A 21,532-nucleotide genomic window follows, 5' to 3' on the forward strand; every position below is an offset into this window, starting at 1 on the left:
AAAGTGAAAACAGATATTTACAAAGTGATTTAAATTAATTACAAATATCAAACACAACATAATTGATGCATAATTACTTACCCCTTTTGAGTCAGTGCTTAGTAGATGCACCTCTGGCAATTATGTGTGGATAGGTCTCTAATAGATTTGCATATCTGTACACTGCAAATTTTCCCCATTCTTCTTTACAAAACTCCTCAAGCATTGTTTGATTGTATGGGCATTGTGAGTGAACAGAACTTTTCAAGTCCAGCCACAAATTCTCAATTTGATTGAGGTCTGGACTCTGACTTGGCCACTCCAGGATATTAAGTTTGTTATTTTTAAGCCATTCTTGTGTAGCTTTGGCTTTATGGTGGGGTCATTGTCTTGCTAGAAAACAAATCTTCTCCCAAGTCTCACTTCTCTTGCAGACCACATCAAGTTTTCCTCCAGAAATTCCCCATATTTTGCTGCATTCATTTTACCCTCTACCTTAACAAGCCCTCCAGGGCCTGCTGCAGTGAAGCATCCCCACAGCATGATGCAATCATCACCATGCTTCATGGTAGGGATGGTGTGTTTTTGATGATGTGCGGTATTTGGCTTACACCAAACATAACGTTTGGTCTGATGGCCAAAAATCTCAATTTTGATTTAATCAGACCATAGAATCTTCTTCCAGCTGACTTCAGAGCCTCCCACATGCCTTCTGGCAAACTTCAGCAGAGATTCATGTGAACTTTTTTCAACAGTGGCTTTATCTTCCATCAAGCTGCGACTGGTGAAGCACCCGGACAACAACTGTTGTATGTGCAGTCTCTCCCATCTCAGCCACTGAAGCTTAGGTTAACATAGGTCTCTTGGTGACCTACCTCACTAGTCACTAGTTCTTGCACGGTCACTCAGTTTTTGAGGACGGCCTGCTGTAGGCAGATTAACAGATGTACCATACTTTTTCCATTTCTTGATGATTGACTTAACTGTATTCCAAGGGATATTTGGTGACTTGGATATTTTCTTGCATCCACCTCCTGACTTGTTCTTTTCAATAACCCTTTTGCAGAGTTGCTTGGAGTCTTCTTTTGTCTTCATGGTGCAGTTTTTGCAAGAATTCTGACTCACCAGCAGTTGAACCTTCCGGATACAGGTGTATTTTTACTACAATCAATTGAAACACCTTGACTGTACACAGGTGATCTCCATTTAACTAATTATGTGACTTCTAATTATGAAATTATGGAAATATAATTTCCAGCTTTCCAATACCAACTAGGACACATTGTTTCCTCAGGGTCAGGAAATCTAAAACTAAAGTACACAAAAGGGACCCAACAGGAATGTGTGTGTGTGTGTGTGTGTGTGTGTGTGTGTGTGTGTGTGTGTGTGTGTGTGTGTGTGTGTGTGTATGTATGTATGTATGTATGTATGTATGTATGTATGTATTTACAGAGAGGGAGGAGGGTATATGGAACAAGCTGCCAGGGTAAGCCATAGAGGTGGGTATAACTACAACATCTGAAAGGCAAGTACATAGAGAACATGGGTTTAGAGAGATATGGGTCAAATAAAAGCAACTGGGACTAGCTCAGATGGACGTCTTGGTTGGCGGGTCAAATGGCTTGTTTCTGTGCTGTACAAATTAAGTGTTTTCCTTACCAATTGTGTTTGGTGGACAGTTATATAAAAATCTAACCTTTATCGAACTATAAACACTGAAAACTTCAGCCCTTTTTTCTGTAGAAGCGACAACTAAAGGCTCTATTTTCACAGCATGAAACACAGGGCTAGTGATTTGTTTATACAACTTCAAGTGCAGATTGCTTGCAGCTAAAAATCAGGGTATCCCACAACTGAAGAATTTGATGCACATTTGTAGGTATACTGGGGCCCATCTGTAATTTTGTTTCCTCATCTCGTGGCAAAGTTTTCCTCCCCCTTGGTACTTTTGTCAAGCATAATACTCAACAATAATGCAACAGGTAAAATTTATCTTAATTGTGATTGCTAATTTCACTGCTCTGAAAAACAGCACATCACAACCAGCTTTACTGATCCGGAGGCACTAAAGAGCTTAACAGTCATCTCTGATCTCTGTTGACCACACATGTGCCTTAAACATCTTGCCTGGTGAAAAAGGGTTGCATTACCTCTCAGCTTCACACCACTCTGGATGGCTACATTTTTTTTTGTTTTTCTTTTAGTTTTTCTTTTAAGGTTTATGGGGAGGGTCTTGGTGATAAAGAGGGGCTTCCGGGTTAGGTTGGGGTTTAAGGACAGGTACGTGGGAGAAATTGGAGGTTAGGCTGGAGACTAAGCACTTCGCATTTGAAGGCCAGCAACACGGATGTAGAATATCCATGGTCAGATGTCAGCCGGTAGACTAGCGTGGACATGGGCTGATGGGCACCACCCCACCCCCATCTGAACCAGAGTCAGTGAGTTGTCGGTGGGTTCTGGAATTAGAGTTGTGTGTGGCAGGAGCACCCCTAGTTACAGAAATAGGCAAGGCCTAGTGTTCGAGTTCCTGTCATCAGCGAATCCAGAGTTCAAGGCCTAGTGTTCAGGCTCCTGGCATTAACAAGTCTGGAATTCGAGGCCTAGTGCTCAGTCATCGGCAGGTACTGGGGTCAATACTGAAGATCTAAGCCTGAAGGTCGATCGGATTTCCAGAAGTTGAAGCCCGATGGCCAGGTATTTTGGGAGTTTGAAGGCTTGATGTCTGCGAGCCTGAGTCCACTGGAAGCTGGAAGCAGAACACTGCCTGTCCTAGGGTTGATGGACTACATATAAGCATTTAGGAACAGGTCTTGTTTCGTTACTTGTTGTGCTCTGTATTGTTCCGCTGAGCATTGTGGACATGTTACGTTGGTGCTAGAATGTATGACAATGCTTGTGGGCTGCCTTGGGTTGTGTTGTTTGTAACGCAAATGAAGTATCGGACTATAAGTTTTGATGTACACATGATAAAGAAATCTGAATCTGAATAGAAGACTCTAACCATACTTCCTTCAGCCAGGCAAGTGCATTCTCCTCCACAACAAGCTTTTTCAAATTGCAGGCATTCATTGAGAAAAGCTGTGCCCTTGCAGAGTCCTCCTCAGTAACCCCCTGGCTGGAGCACCAGTGGAATTCCATGGCTGTCCATGCACAAAGAACATGTATCTAAATGCACTCGGTGCACAATAGATTCTGCAGATGCTGGAAATCCATAGTAATATACACAAAATGCAGGGCAGGCAGCATCTATGGAGGGGAATAAGCAGTGGATGCTTCGGGCCGAGACCCTTCACTAATCTTCAGCAGCATGCCCACATCCATCTGACTTTCTTGGAGTAGTCAGCCACCCTCCCCCTATCACAGCAGAATCCATTCATTCATTAGCAACATACTCCTGGAGGTGAAGGACTATGGTTTGTACAGTGGTATGTCTCTTTAAGAGCTGGCTGCAAAGAGCACACCTGTTGTGGTAAATTTTATAACTGTGAGAACTGTGCAACACATCAATAGGGAATACTGATAATAGCAGGGTGATCAAGCCACTCTGTTCTATGACACTCATATTTGAAGTTTACTCTTTATATGACTGACTCAAAAATTAGGATGACAGTGCCGTATTAACACAAAAAAAATCATACAAGGCAATTTTTATGTCTTGTTCTCAGCATTATTTGTTGTTTGGAAAGTTATACTGAACATAAAAGGAAATGATCTAACACAAACACTCCTATATACTGTACACAAGAGATTCTGCAGGTGCTGGAAATCCAGAGTAACACAAACAAAATGCTGGAGGAACTCAGCAGGTCAGGCGGCAACTATAGAGGTGAATAAACAACACACACAAAATGCTGGTGGAACTCAGCAGACCAGGCAACATCTATGGCAGAGGTGTCAAACTCATTTTAAGTCATGGGCCGGATTGGGCAAAATGCGACTTCATGCGGGCCGGATCAGTTGTGCACGCGTGCGTACTCCCACAGCTTTCGTTGCCTTCGTTTTTTCAACCTGCTTTCATGTGTCTCAGTCTCTGCTATAACTACAAACTGCTTCACTTTACGAATTTCGTCTCTTATGAAGAAGATTGCCTAGCAAGCATTATTTTTATGATTGGTATTAACTTACAGTCGTAGTCTACAAGAAAGTTGTGATGAGAGAGCGAAAAAACCATGCTATTTTGGCTAAGATTGTTTTGGGAGTCACACCCTTTCCATCAACAAACCATTTGAAATTGAACGTTAGCAGACACAAATGTAGACCTAACGAAACAAATTGTAAATGTAGGCTACACAACTGCACCTAATTTTTATTAGCCTGCTTCTAGCAATCAAACTCAGACAATGAATACAGTTAGCCTCTAATTTTTATTGAAGTGATCACATTTACAATAATAGAATAGTCAGAAGATGAATGAATCACAATATTATGACACTCAATATTTCATAATGCATTTTGCTTACATGTCGCAGTGCATCGGACAGTGTCACTCATTTTTCACTTGCTGCTTCCAGACACCTGACATCTCTTGGCTTTAACCAGCCTGTCGACATCAACGACCAGTCTCTGGGCAGTTGTGATTTTCAAAATGTCATTTAGGTGTCTGTGTCAGCTGCGAGCGCAGTTTGGATTTATTAATATTCATTATGGAGAACGTCTGCTCACAGAGATATGTTGTCCCGAACATGCAAAGGATCTTTGAGGCAAAGTCTGTCATCTTGGGGTACATCAGTCCCAGGTATTCATAGAATGAGTCCGGACCCACAGTCTCAAATTTTTATTTCAAAGCCGAGTTACACTGTATTTCAATTAATTCCATTTGGAGTTCCTCCGGCACATCTGATGCTGCATTGATGGCAAACAGCGAGCAAAATAGTGAGAATTCCTTCTTGAGCTGAGTGAAGACTTGGAAACGATTCTGAAACTCACTTTTCAGCCATGATATTTTGTCATTGTACCTGTCCATATTGTCATTATTCCCATGAGTGACACGCACAGACTGCAAAGAGGGGAAATGAGCTGGGTTGCTCCAGGATAGTTGCATCTCCCACAGCCTAATTTAATTTGAAAGCCACGAATGCTGTTGTAGTATTCCGTAACAAGTTTGCTGCGGCCTTGCATGTTAACATTAAGCATGTTTAAGTGCTCTATGATATCCCCCAAAAATGGAAGATCATGAAGCCTGTCTGGGTCATCCAACTCTGTCACTGGCTTCCCTTTCTCGTTCATGAATAGTCCAATTTCCGCATGTAATTGAAAAAAACGTTTGAGCACAACCCCTCTGCTCAACCAGCGGACTTCAGTGTGGTAGGGTAGGCCGTGTCCAATATTACTTTCGGACAAAAGAATGTCAAATTGCTGATGGCTAAGTCCCTTGGCTCTAATAAAATTAACCGTTTTGATTACTACATCCATGACATTGTCCATTTTCAGGGTCCTGCTACATAACGCCTCTTGGTGTATAATACAATGAAAATTCCGGAATTCCTGCTCTGGATTCCCTGTCTGAACTGTCTCTCCGAGTTTCACAACAACACCTGCCTTTTTCCTGACCACGGACGGTGCGCCATCAGTTGCCATGCTGACAGCGTGACTCCAGTCAACCCCCACTCTGTCCAAGGCCTTAACGAGGCTGGAGAAAACATCGTTTGCCATTGTGGTGTTTGTCATGGGCACCATCTCCACAAACTCCTCGGTGACGGTCAAAGATGCATCAACACCACAAATAAATATTCCCAGTTGAGCTACATCAGTCATGTCGGTGCTCTCATCAACTGCAACAGAGAAGGCAATAAATGACTTCACTTTGTCTTTTAGTTGACTGTTCAAATCTCCTGCAAGGTCTCCGATTCTCTCTGCCACAGTATTTCTTGACAAGCTGATATTACCAAAAGCCTGTCTCTTCTCAGGGCACACCAGCTCAGCCGCAGTCAGCATGCATGCTTTGATGAATTCTCCCTCTGAGTATGGCTTCAACGCAGCAGCTATTTTGTTGGCCTTGACAGCTCCATCATGAGTCTCTCGACTTTTGGTAAACACTGATTGCTGTTTTTTCAGAGCTGCTTCAAGCTTGTTTACCTTTTGCATTCTGAGTCGTACTGCGTACTTGTCATATTTTTCTCCGTGTGGAGTCACATAGTGTCGTTTGATATTGTACTCTTTTGCCACAGCCACTTGTTGCGAGCATATCAGACACACGGGTTTGCTGTTGACCTCACAGAAGAAAAAATGATCTTTCCAATTATCGTTAAATATCCGACCTTCAATGTCAACTTTTCTTTTCTTGGAAAGCATTTTGACAGCACCCAGTCTCAGCCTTGCTACAGATGTTACTTACCTGAATACTCCATGTGTTTATACTGTGTCTGACGCCGTAAGTGGGGCCCTAATGGTCTTCAGTGCAGGGTGGTAGGTGCTTATGCACAGCGGGTGGTTAACTGCTGACTATTGTTTTCTAAGTACACACAACAAGCTGCCGGTGGTCAGCAGGCAGCACATTTGGGAAGTGGAATTAAAATGGGTGGGCACTGGGAGATCTTGCTTATTCTGGCAGATCCAGCGTAAGTGCTCAGCAAAGCAGTCTCCCAATCTATGTCGGGTCTCACCGATATACAGGAGGCCACACTGGGAGCATTGCACACAGTATATGACCCCAACAGACTCACAGGTGAAGTTTCGCCTCACCTGGAAGTACTGTATGGGGCCCTGAATGGTAGTGAGGGAGGAAGTGTAGGGGCAAGTGTGGCACTTGTTCCACTTGAAAGGATAAATGCCAGGAGGGAGATCAGTAGGGAGGGACGAATGGACAAAGGAGTTACTTAGGGAGCAATCCCTGAGGAAAGCAGAAAGTGGGGGGGGGGGAAGCGGTGGAGAGGGAAAGATGTGCCTGGTGGTGGGAACCTGTTGGAGGTGGTGGAAGTTTTGCAGAATTATGTGCTGGTCGTGGAGGCTGATGGGGTGGTAGGTGAGGACAAGAGGAACCTATCCCTATCCCTGGTAGGGTGGCGTGAGGATGGGGTAAGAGCAGACGCATGATTTTCTCATTTGTGAGGTAAATAAACAGTCGATGCTTCAGGCCGAGGCCCTTCATCGGGACTGGAAAGGAAAGGAGAAGAAGCCACATTACTACTACTGTTGAACTACTTTGCTAAGCTGGATGTAACATAGAAAAAAAAAGAAAAACTTACAAAGGAGTGAGGAGAATGCTCCTACTGGAGCAGGGAAAAGTCTAATTTATCCAGTACAAGACTAAGATACAGCGCAAAAGGATCCAGGATACATATGTAAATGCACATTAACCATTAAGTAGTTTGAGAACTGCAGGTATAATTAGCTAAGTAGAATCATCATGGTGTGGCAATAGTGTGGCACTGTTGAAAGCACCTTGAGTGGCTGCATTACAACCTAGTATGGCAAATCCAACATACAGGAATGCAAGACGGATATCAATCACAATCACAGGCACAGCATTTTCACTATTGACAGTACCCACGTCAAGGTGATGACATCTATGATCAAGGATCTTTACCACCTGGGTCCCGACGTCTTCAGGCAGGCAGCAAGTACAGATGCCCCAAGTACCACACCACCAGGTTCAAGAACAGCTACTTCCGTACAGTCATCGGGTTCTTGAATCTATCTGCATAACCAGTACCGCTACCTTGGGAATGAAACACCATGGGCCACCTCTTGTACTAAAGATCTTCCAATGTGCCTTTTTTTTTGCACTAATGTCTTACTTTGGCAGTCTTTTTTTTCCACTGCATGATGTGATCTTATGTATAATTTATATCCTGTGTATTGTCTTGGGGTGTATGGGGCCTCTGGTGATGGGACTTGTCAAATCCATGTTGGGGCAGTGCACTCATCTTTGGACCCCACCAGACACTCAGCTCTCATCTGTGGCTCCAAGTAGCTGTTTGCATGCGACTGCAGCCACACCCAGGTACATCGCTTTGGCAGGCGGGCTAAACCAGGTGAGGTAGCCGGTGGCCTCATATCATACCCCAGTGAGATAGGGAATGCCTGTCTTAGCATGCAAAGTCAGCTCTGGCAGACTGGTAGGATGAGATCTACAGTGAGATCCAACGGCTAAGGAGGTACTGCAATATTCCACGGAGAGCAAAAGGGCACAACAAGGCACAGAAGACGTCATGGTCATCCACTGCAACCAAGGAAGACCCCAGTTTGTGACTGTTCTTCGTACTGCTGGACCAGGACTTCTGAGGTCGAGGGAATGGAACTGCCTCAGTGCAATGGTTTTTCTACGTTAAAAACTCTCCTGCACAGGTTTTCTGTCATTGTCAGATACGATGGACAACCACCAGATACGATGTCTGCACCTATGTGACAATGATGCTGATGCAAGCAAGCTTTTCAATCTATAGTACTTCATCATACTTGTGCACATGACATTAAACTTGACTTAGGATGCGATTATTAAAAAACAGACATATCAAGCTCCTATACATCCTTGGACACACATAGGTAAGAGATAATAGATAAAGGATAATAGGTAAAAGATTTTGTTAGGATATAGGCAAATTGGGGGAATGGGTCAATTGAAATATGAAATGTTACAGCTTATTAAGAACATAAGACAATATACACTCAGGGGCACAATTGTAAAAGGGAGAAAAGAACAGAGAAGTTATTTCTTTTGAAACAGAGGGGGGAGAGGGGGGAGAGACACACGGAGAGAGAGACAGAGAGAGAGACAGAGAGAGAGAGACAGAGACAGAGAGAGAGAGAGAGAGACAGAGACAGAGACAAAGACAGAGGGACAGGGAGACAGGGAGACGGCGAGAGGGCGAGGGCGAGAGAGAGAGAGAGGGAGGGAGGGAGGGAGGGAGGGAGGGAGGGAGGGGGCGGGGTCAGCGAAAGAGGGCGAGAGACAGGCAGAGAGAGGCGCAGAGAGAGAGGCAGAGAGGGGGTGAGAGAGAGGCAGAGAAGGCGAGAGATAGAGCCAGAGAGGGCGAGAGATAGAGCCAGAGAGGGCAAGGGCGAGAGAGAGAAAAAAAGAGAAAAAGTGAGAAAATGGAGGGCTATGGTCTGTCTGTCTGTATCTTGTTTTACGGCAGTTGGCATCCAGCTTAATGGTGCATTACCGCCACCTTCTGCTCCGGAATGTGCACTAGACATATATTCTAAATCCCTTCACCCAATCACGCGCGTGCGCACACACACACACATGTACATGCACACGCACACACACACAAACCTACACTTTACCCTCCCATCTTTGACCATCCTAGTACCCTATTCCTGTTTATCTGTCATATCCTATAAAAAAAACCCCTGTACCCCTTAAGAACACTAAAAATACCCGGACCTGTGCTCTCTCACCCATGCCCAGCAATCCCTTTAATGTGAATTCCTGCACCCCCAACTCCCTTAGTTTAATTCTCATCATCTCTCTCTGTATCCCATACTTCCTGCAACACAAAACTACATGTTCTACTGACTCCTCTTCCTGACATTCCTCACACAATCCTGTCTGGTGTTTCCCTATCATTTTCAATGTTTTGTTTAATGCACAATGCTCCAGCCTTAACCTAGTCCACACCGTTTCCTCTCTTCTGTCTCCACTACCTACCCTAGTACCTGCAACACTCTTTTGTATTTGATATAAATGCCTCCCTTTCCCCTCCCTGTTCTATCTTTCTTGCCACATTTGATTGACTTTTTTCCCAGATTACACACTTAACCTCTGCTTTACTGATACTAATGTGCATTTCCACATTTTCTTTCTTTAACACCCTCTCTGCCAACTCATCCACCCTCTCATTCCCCTTCACCCCTACATGTGCTGGAACCCATAGAAATTTTACCTGACCTCCCTGATTTGCAATTCTTGTAACTAACTGAAGGACTTCATAAAGTACATCTTCCCAACTGTTTGTGTGAAAAGACCTTAAACTTGCTAGAACTGAGGATGAATCTGAACATATCAATGCTTTGACTTTTCTGGCTTTCTGCACCCATTGCAACGCAACCAACACTGCCAGCATCTCCACTGTAAACACCCCTAACTTATTAGATGTTCTTCTGCTGATTCCAATTTCTTTTGCTGGTATAACCACCCCAAAGCCTGTCACTCCTGTTTCAGGTTCCTTCGCACCATCCGTATAAATGTGAGTATAATCACTATACTTTTCCATCACATGACAGTTAAATGCATTTACCAAATCTGTTTTATATCCTTCTTTCCTTTTTACCTCTAACAAATGCCCGTCTATGTCAAGCCATACAAGCTTCCATGGAGCTACAACCAGATAAACTACTGAAGGATTTATCCTTAGATCAAACACTCCACATTCTTTCGTGATATCATTCCCTACCCGACTAAAGGTATCCCTCTGAAACCTCCCATTTTCCCAGCACTCCTGCAACACTCCTTTAGCAGGGTGAGAATCATTGTGCCCCTGCAAGTTAGCCCAGTAATTTGCCATCAGTTGCATCCTTCTTAGTTCCAAAGGCATTATTCCCATTTCTACCTGTAGGGCTGACATTGGTGACATTTTAAAAGCCCCACTGCACACTCTCAAGGCCTGAGCGTGAATCACATCCAGTTTCCTTAGAGGAGACCTAGCTGCTGATCCATATACTATATTTCCATAGTCCAACACAGATCTCACTAAAGCCACATACATTCTCTTCAAAGCTGAACAACTTGCTCCTCATTCCTTACCAGTCAAACATCTCATCACATTTATTACTTTTTTACATTTCTCCTCAACTTTCCTGATATGGTCTGCCCATATTAATCGTGAATCAAATATAACTCCCAGAAATTTAAATGATGCAACCCTTTCTAATTCAACCCCATACATCCTTAACTTCTTCCCTACCTCAACTCTTTTCCTGGTAAAAAAAAAATACAGTTCGAGTTTTATCTACTGAAAATCTACATCTCCAATCATAACCCCACTCCACCACTTCATCAATTGCTTCTTGTAGTTTCCTGATTATATGGTCCATGTTCCTGCCTCTTTTCCACAAGGCCCCATCATCCGCAAACAGTGACCTACCTATATCCACTGGTACCTTTGTGAAGACATCATTGATCATAATGATGAAAAGTAATGGGCTAATCACACTACCTTGAGGTGTGCCATTTTCCACTATGTACTGTTTTGATAATTCTGATCCAATCCGAACTTGAATTTTTCTACCAAACAAAAAATCTTTAATCCAATTAAAAACTCTCCCATCTTGTGCAGTTTAATTAATAATCCTTCCTTCCACATCATATCATAGGCTTTTTCAATGTCAAAGAACACTGCCACTACTGACTCTCTATTTGCCTGGGCCTTCCTTATTTCAGTCTCTAACATTATCACTGAGTCCATGGAATTCCTTCCCTTTCTAAAACCACTCTGATAACTTGCCAGCATTCCCCTTTTCTCAAGCTCATACGATAACCTTTCTGTTATCATCCTTTCCATTATCTTACATATACTTGATGTTAATGCAATTGGTCTGTAGCTAGTGGGTTTTGACGGATCCTTGCCAGGCTTCCTTATTGGAATTACTACTGCTTCTTTCCATGCACTTGGTAATCTTCCCTCCTCCCACACTCTGTTATAAAAATGCAGCAACTTCAAGACCACTCCTCCTCCTAGATTTTTTAGCATCACAGAGCATATCAGATCTTTCCCTGGGGAGGCTGGTCTCGATCTCTTTATTGCTCTCACCATTTCTGCTAATGTAAATAGATCATCAATTATATCACCTGTCCCTTCCCTCCTGTTTAACATACCTGGGTGTTGGCTCATTATTCTTTCCCTTCTCCTTCTCCCTTCTTCAGACAAATTTTCTGAACTGTGTATCAGTACAAATGACTTGGCCATGAACTCAGCCTTGTCCCTACTGGAGACTGCAGTTTCCTCCTCAGATATCATTACTGGATATTCCCATTCCCTTCTATCTCCTCCCATCCTCTTAATCACTCCCCATATCTCTCCCACAGGTGTTGTTCTTCCTATCTTGTCGCAAAAACTCCTCCAACTTGCCCTTTTAGCTTGACGTATTCTTCTCACCACTGCCTGTGCTTTCTTATATTGAACCAAATGCTGCATATTATGGGTTCTTTTAACTAGCCTGAATGCTCTATTTCTGTTTTTTACAGCCTGACAACATTCCTCTGTCCACCATGGTACCAGTTTCCTATTCATCCTATTTTTACTCCTGGGTATAGATCCTTCTGCTGCCATGATAATTGCTGAAGTCACCTGACTGTTTAATTCATCTACATTTCCAGAAATATCAATCTTTGTCAATCCTTCTTCACTCAACTTCTGGAACTTACCCCAATCTGCTTTTCCAAACACCCACTTTGGGATTCCGCCACCTGGTCTTACTTCAACTCTTTCACCCACTGAACACAAAACTGGGTAGTGATCACTGCCTACTGTTGAAGCAGTCCAAACTCCCCAGTTACTAATGCCAGCCAAGGTATTAGACACTAACGTAATATCTAACACTGACTCAGTTCCTGTTGTTATATCTATCCTTGTGCCTCCCTCTACCATCATTCATACATACCAAATCCCTTTCTTCCATCAAATCTTCAATTACCTTTCCATTTGGATCTGTAATCTGATCCCCCCATATTGTGCTATGAGCATTGAAATCTGCACACCACACTACTTTATGTCTGTTTTGTCCTTGCATCTTTAATAGGATGTCCAAATCCAACCTTTTACATGGATTGCAGTAGTTAATTATAACCACTCCCTCCCCTCTCTCCCACACTTCCACCACTATGTATTCCTGATCATCTCCTTTTTCCAGTACCCTGTATGGTATACCTTGCTTGATTAACATAGCACAACCCCCTCCTCCCCCTAGATTTCTATCTTTCCTTGTCATTGTATACCCATATACCACAAAGTCTAAAGTTGGTTTCAACCAAGTTTCCTGAATACACACTACATCCAGTTTTACAACCATTTCTTTAATAAAGTGCTTGAATTCCTGGCTATTGGCCAGTAAGCTCCTTGCATTCCATTGTAAAAGAATCACCATAATTAGTATTAACCAACGCATGACACTTCCTGGCTTGACTGATTAGTGAGGTTCTCCCTCACTTCCTCCCATGTCAGTCCTACTAACCCTAAATAGTTTACTGCTGCTTTTACCACCAGCTGAATTGTCACTTTTTGACTTTACCTCAGCCGTACTATTAATCACTCCTGCAATGAATGTTACTAGAGCCTTTTTGTCTACATAAATCCTGTCATTTGTTCTTTGTTGCATCTCTCGTATCCCTATTGCTCCCTGCTCATTAGGAGCATTATTCTGTTCTCTTGACATTCTTACAGCTTCTGCATAAGTGATCTTTCTTTTCACTTTTATTTCTTGAATTTTATTCTCCCGTCTCACAACCTCACACCCACTATATGCAACATTATGAGCTCCTCCACAATTGCAGCATTTTGGTTGAACTCCTGTTCCGCACTTTCCATATTCATGATCACCCCCACATCTAGCACATCTCCTCTGCCTTTTACAGTTTTTAGCTATGTGTCCAAACCTTTGACAATTATAGCACCTCAGTGGCTTTGGCACATACACCCTTACTGGGTAACTCATGAAACCCAGGAACACCTTCCTTGGCACTCTTTCTTCTTCAAATTCAATCAATACTGATTCACTTTCCTTTTTCACTCCCTCCTTTGTTGTTTTCAGTCTTTGAACATTCATTACTTTCCCTCCTTTGATATTCCTCTTTAACACCTCCATATCTATACTCATTGGTAACCCCCCCCACCCCCCCCCCGGTGATCACTCCTTTACAACCACTATTTTGTGCTCCCACCCTCCCAGTGTATTCCATCTTGCATTTTCCTATCTCTTTTAGCTTGAGTGCTTTCTCAAGTTGTTCCTCATTTGCACATCTTACCAATAAGTTGCCATCATTAAGGACTTTTGCAAATACTATTTCCCCTATCTTATTTCCCAGAGTTGTTGTTAGCACAAACAGGTTAATTTTCTTCATATGTCCCTGAGCCTTCTCATTAAACCTAATTATGACAACACCTCCTCTCTGAGCTTGTTCATCTTCCTCACTTTCAGAGCTTTCTCCACTATCATTTCTTATTCTTTTATTCCCTTTGTCTTGGTTTTTATTCATCCGACCCCTCACTACCTCCTCATTCCCTTTATTTCTCCCTTCACAATAATTCATCTCTCCCCAGCTGCATACCTCTGATCCCAAGTCCCTATCCCGCTCCTTCTCCACTTTCTTTCCCTCAACCCCCCCGATCTTGTCCGCCATTACCAGACCCACATGACCCCCCCTCCCAGCAATTTCCGTTCCTTCCCCACTCTCTTTCCCTCAACAGGTTCCAAACCACAAGCAAAACATAGCCAGCTTCCAGCAACAACCGAACCGTCCCCACTCCCCCTTCCCCTAGGCTTTAATCATCTGCCATTTTATGGTCTGGGTGCAGGTCAATAGGGACTAGGCAGAATGATAATTCATCAGGGATGAGGTGCGCCAAAGGGTCTGGTTCTGTGCTCTAATGTTCTATGACTCTATGACTACATCACAATCAACCAAAGACACCAGTTTTGTTATAACTCCAGCACTGTCACCAGTCACTGCACACAGCATTTTAAGAAAGATATGAAAGCCAGAGAGAGGGAAAGGAAATATCCTGTATCTAAAATAACTTTAATTACATGGATAGTCTGGAGAAACCTCTTTGCAATGGAGACATTAAGAGACGACCAGATAAAAGCCATTAATATCGACAAGATATAGATAAAATGGACAGAGAAAAACTTTTCCCGCTGGAGGAAGGGTCAGGACAAGAGGACATGAAAAGGAGTTGGCCAAAGAATCAAAGTTAATTAGAAATCTAGCACTGATGGGACTCTGGCAAACACCATGAGGGATCACAGTCGAGGCTAGATCAATCGTGGTGGCTAAACAGGAAATGGGTATACTCGAGTCAAATATTTGTAAGACCTTTGAGAGAAGGTCTATTTTGTAACCCTTGCATAAGGCCATCAACATGATGAAATGTGGCCCGGGAGGGGCAGACGTGAGTCTCTCCGCTTGGAAGCCAGGGTTGGATTAATCTTCGTCTGGCATCTCCTATAACGAACACACTGAATGCCACCAATACTGACAAACCAACACATCCCCCCCCCCCCAAGAGATCTGATCGACGACCCCACCTCACTCCTCCCAGACTTTACAGCCGTGAATAGACTCAGAAGTCGACATGCCAAAACAGCGAAAACAATTCACCGAAAGGGTGCCCGACAAACCCCAGCTTGCCCCTGTGGTGCTCCAACCCAGGGCGTCCCCTACCCGGTCCAAACATGCCCTCTCACCAAGATCCGAGACAGCTTTGCCACAGTCCATTGATGTGGCCACAAGCTGGAGGAGTGGCTTAACAAAAAACAATTAGAAGTGTGAAGAGAAAAACACCTGCCATATCAGACAACAAAACAACAAGGCCACCAAAAACCGATAGACTACTTGTGTGGTGTGACTCGTGATCCTATTTTTAATTTTTAAAGAGAAAACAGTGACATTCTAAGAAAAACTTGAAATGCAGCAGTTTGAGGGAGAAACAGTGAAATTTCAGGTAAAGGGAATTTTATTTAACTAGTGAAAACATTATGACACATCAAGCAATACAATAGTTATCAGGTCCAATTGTCTCGTAGCCATAGTTACTGCACTGTGTTGCTCATAACAAAACTGTTATCATCTCAATAAATCCTGATTGCGCAACACAGAGCCTGTTGGTGCAAGGCAATAACCTTTTTCCGTAGATACTAGAGAGTTCTGATAATCAATGTATTTGATAATTCATTTTCAAGCTCTTCAACTGGGACTGGTAACCAATTGAAGAGTGATTATACACTTAGTGGCCACTTAATTAGGTAAAACTTTAATACAAATATCTGATAAGCCTATCATATGACAGCAACTCAATGCATAAAATCATGAAGACATGGCCAAGAGATCCAGTTTTTGTTCAGACCAAACATCAGAATGGAGATGAAGTATGATCTAAGTGACTTTGACCATAGAACAATTGTTAGTGCCAGACAGGGTGGTATGAGTATCTCAAACTGCAGATCTCTTAGGATTTTCACAAACAACAGTCTCTAGAGTTTACAGAGAATGGCGCAAGAAACAGAAAAAAAAACATCCGGTGGGTGACAGTTCTGTGGGTGAAAAAGCCTTGTTAATGAAAGAGATCAGAGGAGAACAGCCAGATTGGTTCAAGCTGACAGGAACTCAAATAACCATATGTTACAAACAAACTATACTTGACCCCTAGATTAAATTTTTTCATAACTTTCTCAGGGAAAGAATATTGGAAATGAGCCAATGAGATTCCCAAATTTCAAAAAATGGAAAAGCAAAAGGCAGTTTTTTTTAAAAATAGGCTAGTTTAGTATCTATTTTTAGCAAGATGGTATAATCAATAAACAAAAAAGGTGTAACCTATCATTTAGGAAGACTTAAACATAAGAGATACTGCAGATAACAGATACAAAAAGTTGGAGGAAGTCAGCATGTCAGGCAGCGTTTATGGAAAGAAATAAAGAGTTCATATTTCGAGCTGAGTCCTTTCATCAGGACTCACATGTGACTCAGGGCAAACTGAAGCCAAGTCATTAGATATATTTAAGGAAGAGGTGGACAAGCATTTGAGAAATTATGGCTAATATTGAGCTGGTTCACAAGAGAAATCAATATCAATGTTGATCAACCATGATCATATTGAGTTCTAGAGCAGGCTTGAGGGGTTGAATGGCCTACACCTGCTTCTATTTTCTTGTGTCCTCATGTTCTTCATTTTTCTTCCTTGTTTTTATTTTTGGAGATTATGAATGGTATGCCATAGGAATGGAACTACTCCTGCTAAGGCATAGGTCGAAAAGAAACACGGCTAGCAGCAATCTCATTTTAAAATCCATTTTCAGTCTTATCATAAGTCTAGCTCCTCAATTTAACCTGCCCTTTCCGTTTTCTTCCACAGTGGCTCACTAAAATTGAAATAAACTGGGAGCCAATGGAAGACAGTGACCACATAACTGGAGGGTGAACAGAATTTGTCTGTTATGCAGCAACATTTCTGAGGATAAAACTATATGAAGGATGTATCATGATTTCACCAGTGAACATTTTCTTTCTGAAATCTTAATAATTGGTAAAGAAATTACATGATTATGCCTTTCAGCCCATAATCTTGTGCTGTCCTTTTAACCTACTCTAACCCCACCCTCCCATATAACCCTCCATTTTTCTATCATCCATGTGCCTACCTAAAAGTTTCTTAAACATCCCTAATGTGGCTGCAGCTACCACCACCCCTGGCAGTGCGCTCTAGGCATTCACCACCTCCAATCACCTTAATATTATGCCTCTTGTAATAGCTATCTCTGCCCTGGGAAAAAATCTGGCTATCCACAATATCTATGCTTCCTATCACTTTGTACACATCTTTGCTCGAAAGGGAAAAGTTGTAGCTTAATCAACTTATGTTCATAAGACATGTCCTCTAATTGAGGCAGAATCGTGATAAGTGTCATCTTCACCCTCTGTAAAGCTTCCACATCCTTCCTATAACGAGGTGATCAAAACCAAATACAACATTCCAAGTGTGGTTTAACCAGTGTTTAATGAGTTGCAACATTTCCTTGTGGCTCTTGAACTCAATCCTCTGACCAATGAGGATCAACACACCAAATGCCTTCTTAACAACCCTATCAACTTGCACAGCAACTTTGAGGGATTCATGAATGTGGACTTTAAGGTCCCTCTGTTCCTCCACACCGTCAAGAATCCTGCTATTAACCCTGTATACTGCTTTCAAATTCAACCTTTCAAAATGAATCACTTCACACTTTTCCAGGCTGAACTCTATTCTGTCATTCCTCAGCCCAGCTCAGCAACCTATTAGTGTCTTCTTGTAACCTAAAACAACCCTCTACACTGTCCACAATTCCACGGACCTTCGTTATTCTTAAACAATGTACAGCTCATTCTAATAACCAAATGAATGCATCAACAGTTACTGGCATTACATTATTGTGAATCATATAAATTCTGCAACACACCCTGTTTTGCTATGTCAGTGAAGTCATTATGGTGCATATGCACTTCAATCAATATAACAGGCTTACACAAAACTATGATTTTAACAAGTCATTCACAATACCGATCCAGTTTACCGTAATGTTTTACTCACTGGGTGTGCCAACCTAAATACAAGAATGATCTTTAAATCATTTCAACTAGTTTTCATTGTAGGTTGCAACATTATATAAAAATGCACAAGCACATTCGTTCATAGTGAACAAGTTAAAATCTAAGCCTATTGTACAGAAATGTCATTGCACAAGGCTATTCTTTCTATACTTTCAAATCTCTTGGTTAATCTCTAATAATAATTAATTTCTTTTACATCATTAAACACATTTAAAGTTAACCTGTGGATGTAAAAGAGTTTCTGACACTTGAAGATGACAAGATGATCTGTAAAGATCAGCAATGCAAACATCTATTTCTGATCAGGACACAGGGAAAGGCAATACAAAGCTGGACAAGTGCAGGGGCAGAATCATTAAACCTAACTCCAAATATGACAGATTAGAACTTCAGCTTCAATCTCATTGCCATTTTCATATGGACACTTACTCCACCCTCCATTCGCAGAATGGTAACATTGTAGGTTTTGCAAATAAAATGGCGGAGGCATTTCATGTTTCAGAAAAGCCATAGCAAGTCATTTATTTAACACCATAAAAAGTTAACACAAAACGTGCTAAAAACCTTTATCTAATTACGTCATCATATCAGACCAGCCTCTCAAAATGAAACCTTAACTCAATGTCAGTGGTTGTGAAATATGTACATTTCCACCAATTATGTTACCCAAGACAGGCCTTCCAGAATTCACTAAAACCACATTGTGAGCTTGTCCAGAGCTCGAATGAGTCGCATGGCTTGGGCCCTGTATTCCATGGGTGGAGGAACCACGGATGCCTCTGGCTCGTCCAGAGGTGTGTTAACATGCTCATGGTCATGTCGTGATGGCAGGGGCATGGTAATAGAATCATTCAAATCTTGGTGGGCCAGTTTAAGGCAATCTACCAAAATACGTTCAGCTTTGCTCCTCTGACCTGTGATAAGTCCTTTCTCTCTATTCTGAAATGTAGAACGGGCCATCATAAGGGGCCTAAGGGGATGTTGATGTGTATCATGGCAGACAAAAACAAATGAGGTGTAACATAGGTCAACAGGTACCCAAGAGTGCCGTACGCCATGATGGGAGGTAGGAATAGGTGAAAAGGAATTGAAAAGGAACTGAGGAGGCTAAAACTCCTCAGAGGCTGACCAGGTGCTTATAGCATCAGGAATGAAATCACCCAGCAGTCAGCTGTCCAAATACTAACTTAGCCATGAATGACAGCAAGTCTTCTTTTTGAGCTGTTCTGAGCCGCAGCAGGACCTATGTGTATGGCCTCTATTGCTGGTCGTGAGAGGCATTCAGCCAATGGCATCATTTTTCCCTTTGATATGTTGTATATCAGTTCTGAACTTTGATATGTCGGTCCAGTGGCATTGCTACCATGCAGACCAAGTGTCTAATATTTTGGCCATCATGTGCATGAGGGGTTTGATTTGAATTGAATTGAACTGAATGAGGAGTAACAATCTTTACGTTACGTCTTCATCTAAATGTGCAATGTGCAATTTATAATAAATAGAACAGTCAATGTAACAAAGAAATACACTCAGATCAGTGTGAGTTAATCAGTCTAATGGCCTGGTGGAAGAAGCTATCCCAGAGCTTGTTTGTCCTAATTTTTATTCTGTGGTACCGTTTTCTGGATGGTACCAGCTGGAATAGATCGTGGCTGGGGTGACTTGGTTCCCCAATGATCCTTTGGGCCTTTTTTCCACACCTGTCTTTGTAAATGTCCTGAATCATGTGAAGTTCACAACTATAGATGTGCTGGGCAGTCCGCACCTCTCTCTGCAGAATCCTGCGGTTAAGGGAGGTACAGTTCCCATAAAAGTGATGCAGCCAGTCAGGATGGTCTCAATTCTGTACCTGTTTGGTATGGGATTTGGGGGCCCATACCAAACTTCCTCAATTGTCTGAGGTGAAAGAGGCGCTGTTGTGCCTTTTTCACCACACAGCTGGTGTGTACAGACCACGTGAGATCCTTGTTGATGTGGATGCCGAGGAACTTAAAGCTGTTTACCTTTTCAACCCTAGATCCATTGATGTCAATAGGGGTTAGCCCATCTCCATTCCTCCTGTAATCCACAACTAGCTCCTTTGTTTTTGTGACATTGAGGGAGAGGCTGTTTTCTTGACACCACTGTGTCAGAGAGATGACTTCTTCCCTGTAGGCAACCTCATTATTGCTTGAGATTAGGCCAGTCAATGTAGCGTTGTCAGCAAATTTAATTAGATTAGAGCTGTGGGTGGTGACACAGTCATGGGTATTCAGGGAGTAAAGGAGGGAACCTTGTACACAGCCCTGAGGGGTTCCTGTGTTGAGAGTCAAAAGAGTGGAGGTGAGGGAGCCCACTCTTACCACCTGCCAGTGATCTGACAGAAAGTCCAGGATCCAGCTGCACAAGGCAGGGTGAAGGCCGTGGTCTCTGAGCTTCCTGCCAAGCCTGGATAGAATTATGGCGTTGAATGCTGAACAGCATTCTTATGCGAGTATCCTTCTTCTCCAGATATGTAAGGACGGTATGTAGAGCAGTGGCTATTGTGCCATCTGTCAATCGGTTGTGTCGGTAGGTGAATTGTAGGGGGTCCAGTTTGGATGGTAGCAAGTTGCAGATGTAATCCCTGACCAGCCTCTCAAAGTATTTGCTTATCATTGAGGTGAGTGCGACACGACGCCAATCGTTCAGGCATCTTACTTTGGTCTCCTTTGGTACAGGGACAATGGTGAATAATTTGAAGCAGGAGGGCACTTGACACAGGGAGAGATTAAAAATGTCTGTAAACATACCTGCCAGTTGTACTACGCACATCCTGCGTACTCGACTTGGGATGCCATCCAGTCCAGCAGCCTTGCAACTGTCCACTCGTTGGAAACATCTGCGTACCTCAGCCTCAGAGATGACCAGGTTGCAGATTGTAGCGGTGCCTTTCCTTGGAGGCTCAGAGTTAGCAACATCGAACCAAGTGTAAAAGTGATTGAGCTCATCTGGGAGAGAGGCCACAATGTTGTCGGCACCACTATGTTTGGCTTTGAAGTCTGCAATGGTATGCAATCCTCGCCACAAGTCGTGCACTATTCATTGTGAATCTTGACGCAATCTTGTTCCTATATTATTGTTTCACAGCATTAATAGCTTTGCACAGATTGTAGCTGCTTTTCTTGAGCTCCAGCAGACTGGCGGCAATGTAAGCTCTATGTCGTGCGGTAAGTACTGCTCGCACAGAACTAATGATCCATGGTTTCTGGTTCAGGAAGACCCTGACCAACTTCTAGGGGACAACATGCCCTCAAATCCTTTTGTTCCCCAGACCTGGAATACCTGGTG

At 42.8% G+C, this 21,532-nt stretch overlaps 1 protein-coding gene across 2 annotated transcripts in view; it reads right to left on the reverse strand.

Annotated features, from left to right (window-relative positions):
• Positions 1-21,532, reverse strand: part of nsmce2 (NSE2 (MMS21) homolog, SMC5-SMC6 complex SUMO ligase) — a 231,856-nt gene that overhangs the window by 111,821 nt on the left and 98,503 nt on the right. Inside the window, exon 2 of one of the 2 annotated variants that reach the window (XM_072268300.1) lies at positions 4,361-7,071. The exons of the other annotated variant lie outside the window; for it this stretch is intronic. Within the exon in view, the coding sequence (XP_072124401.1) occupies positions 4,909-6,270 (1,362 nt within the window). The 5' untranslated portion in view covers positions 6,271-7,071 and the 3' untranslated portion in view covers positions 4,361-4,908. Of the gene's footprint in view, positions 1-4,360; positions 7,072-21,532 lie in introns of those variants that run through there. 2 annotated transcript variants of the gene reach the window in all.

This window comes from Mobula birostris, chromosome 9 (genome assembly GCF_030028105.1).
Source record: "Mobula birostris isolate sMobBir1 chromosome 9, sMobBir1.hap1, whole genome shotgun sequence".
NCBI classification, from domain to species: Eukaryota; Metazoa; Chordata; class Chondrichthyes; order Myliobatiformes; family Myliobatidae; genus Mobula; species Mobula birostris.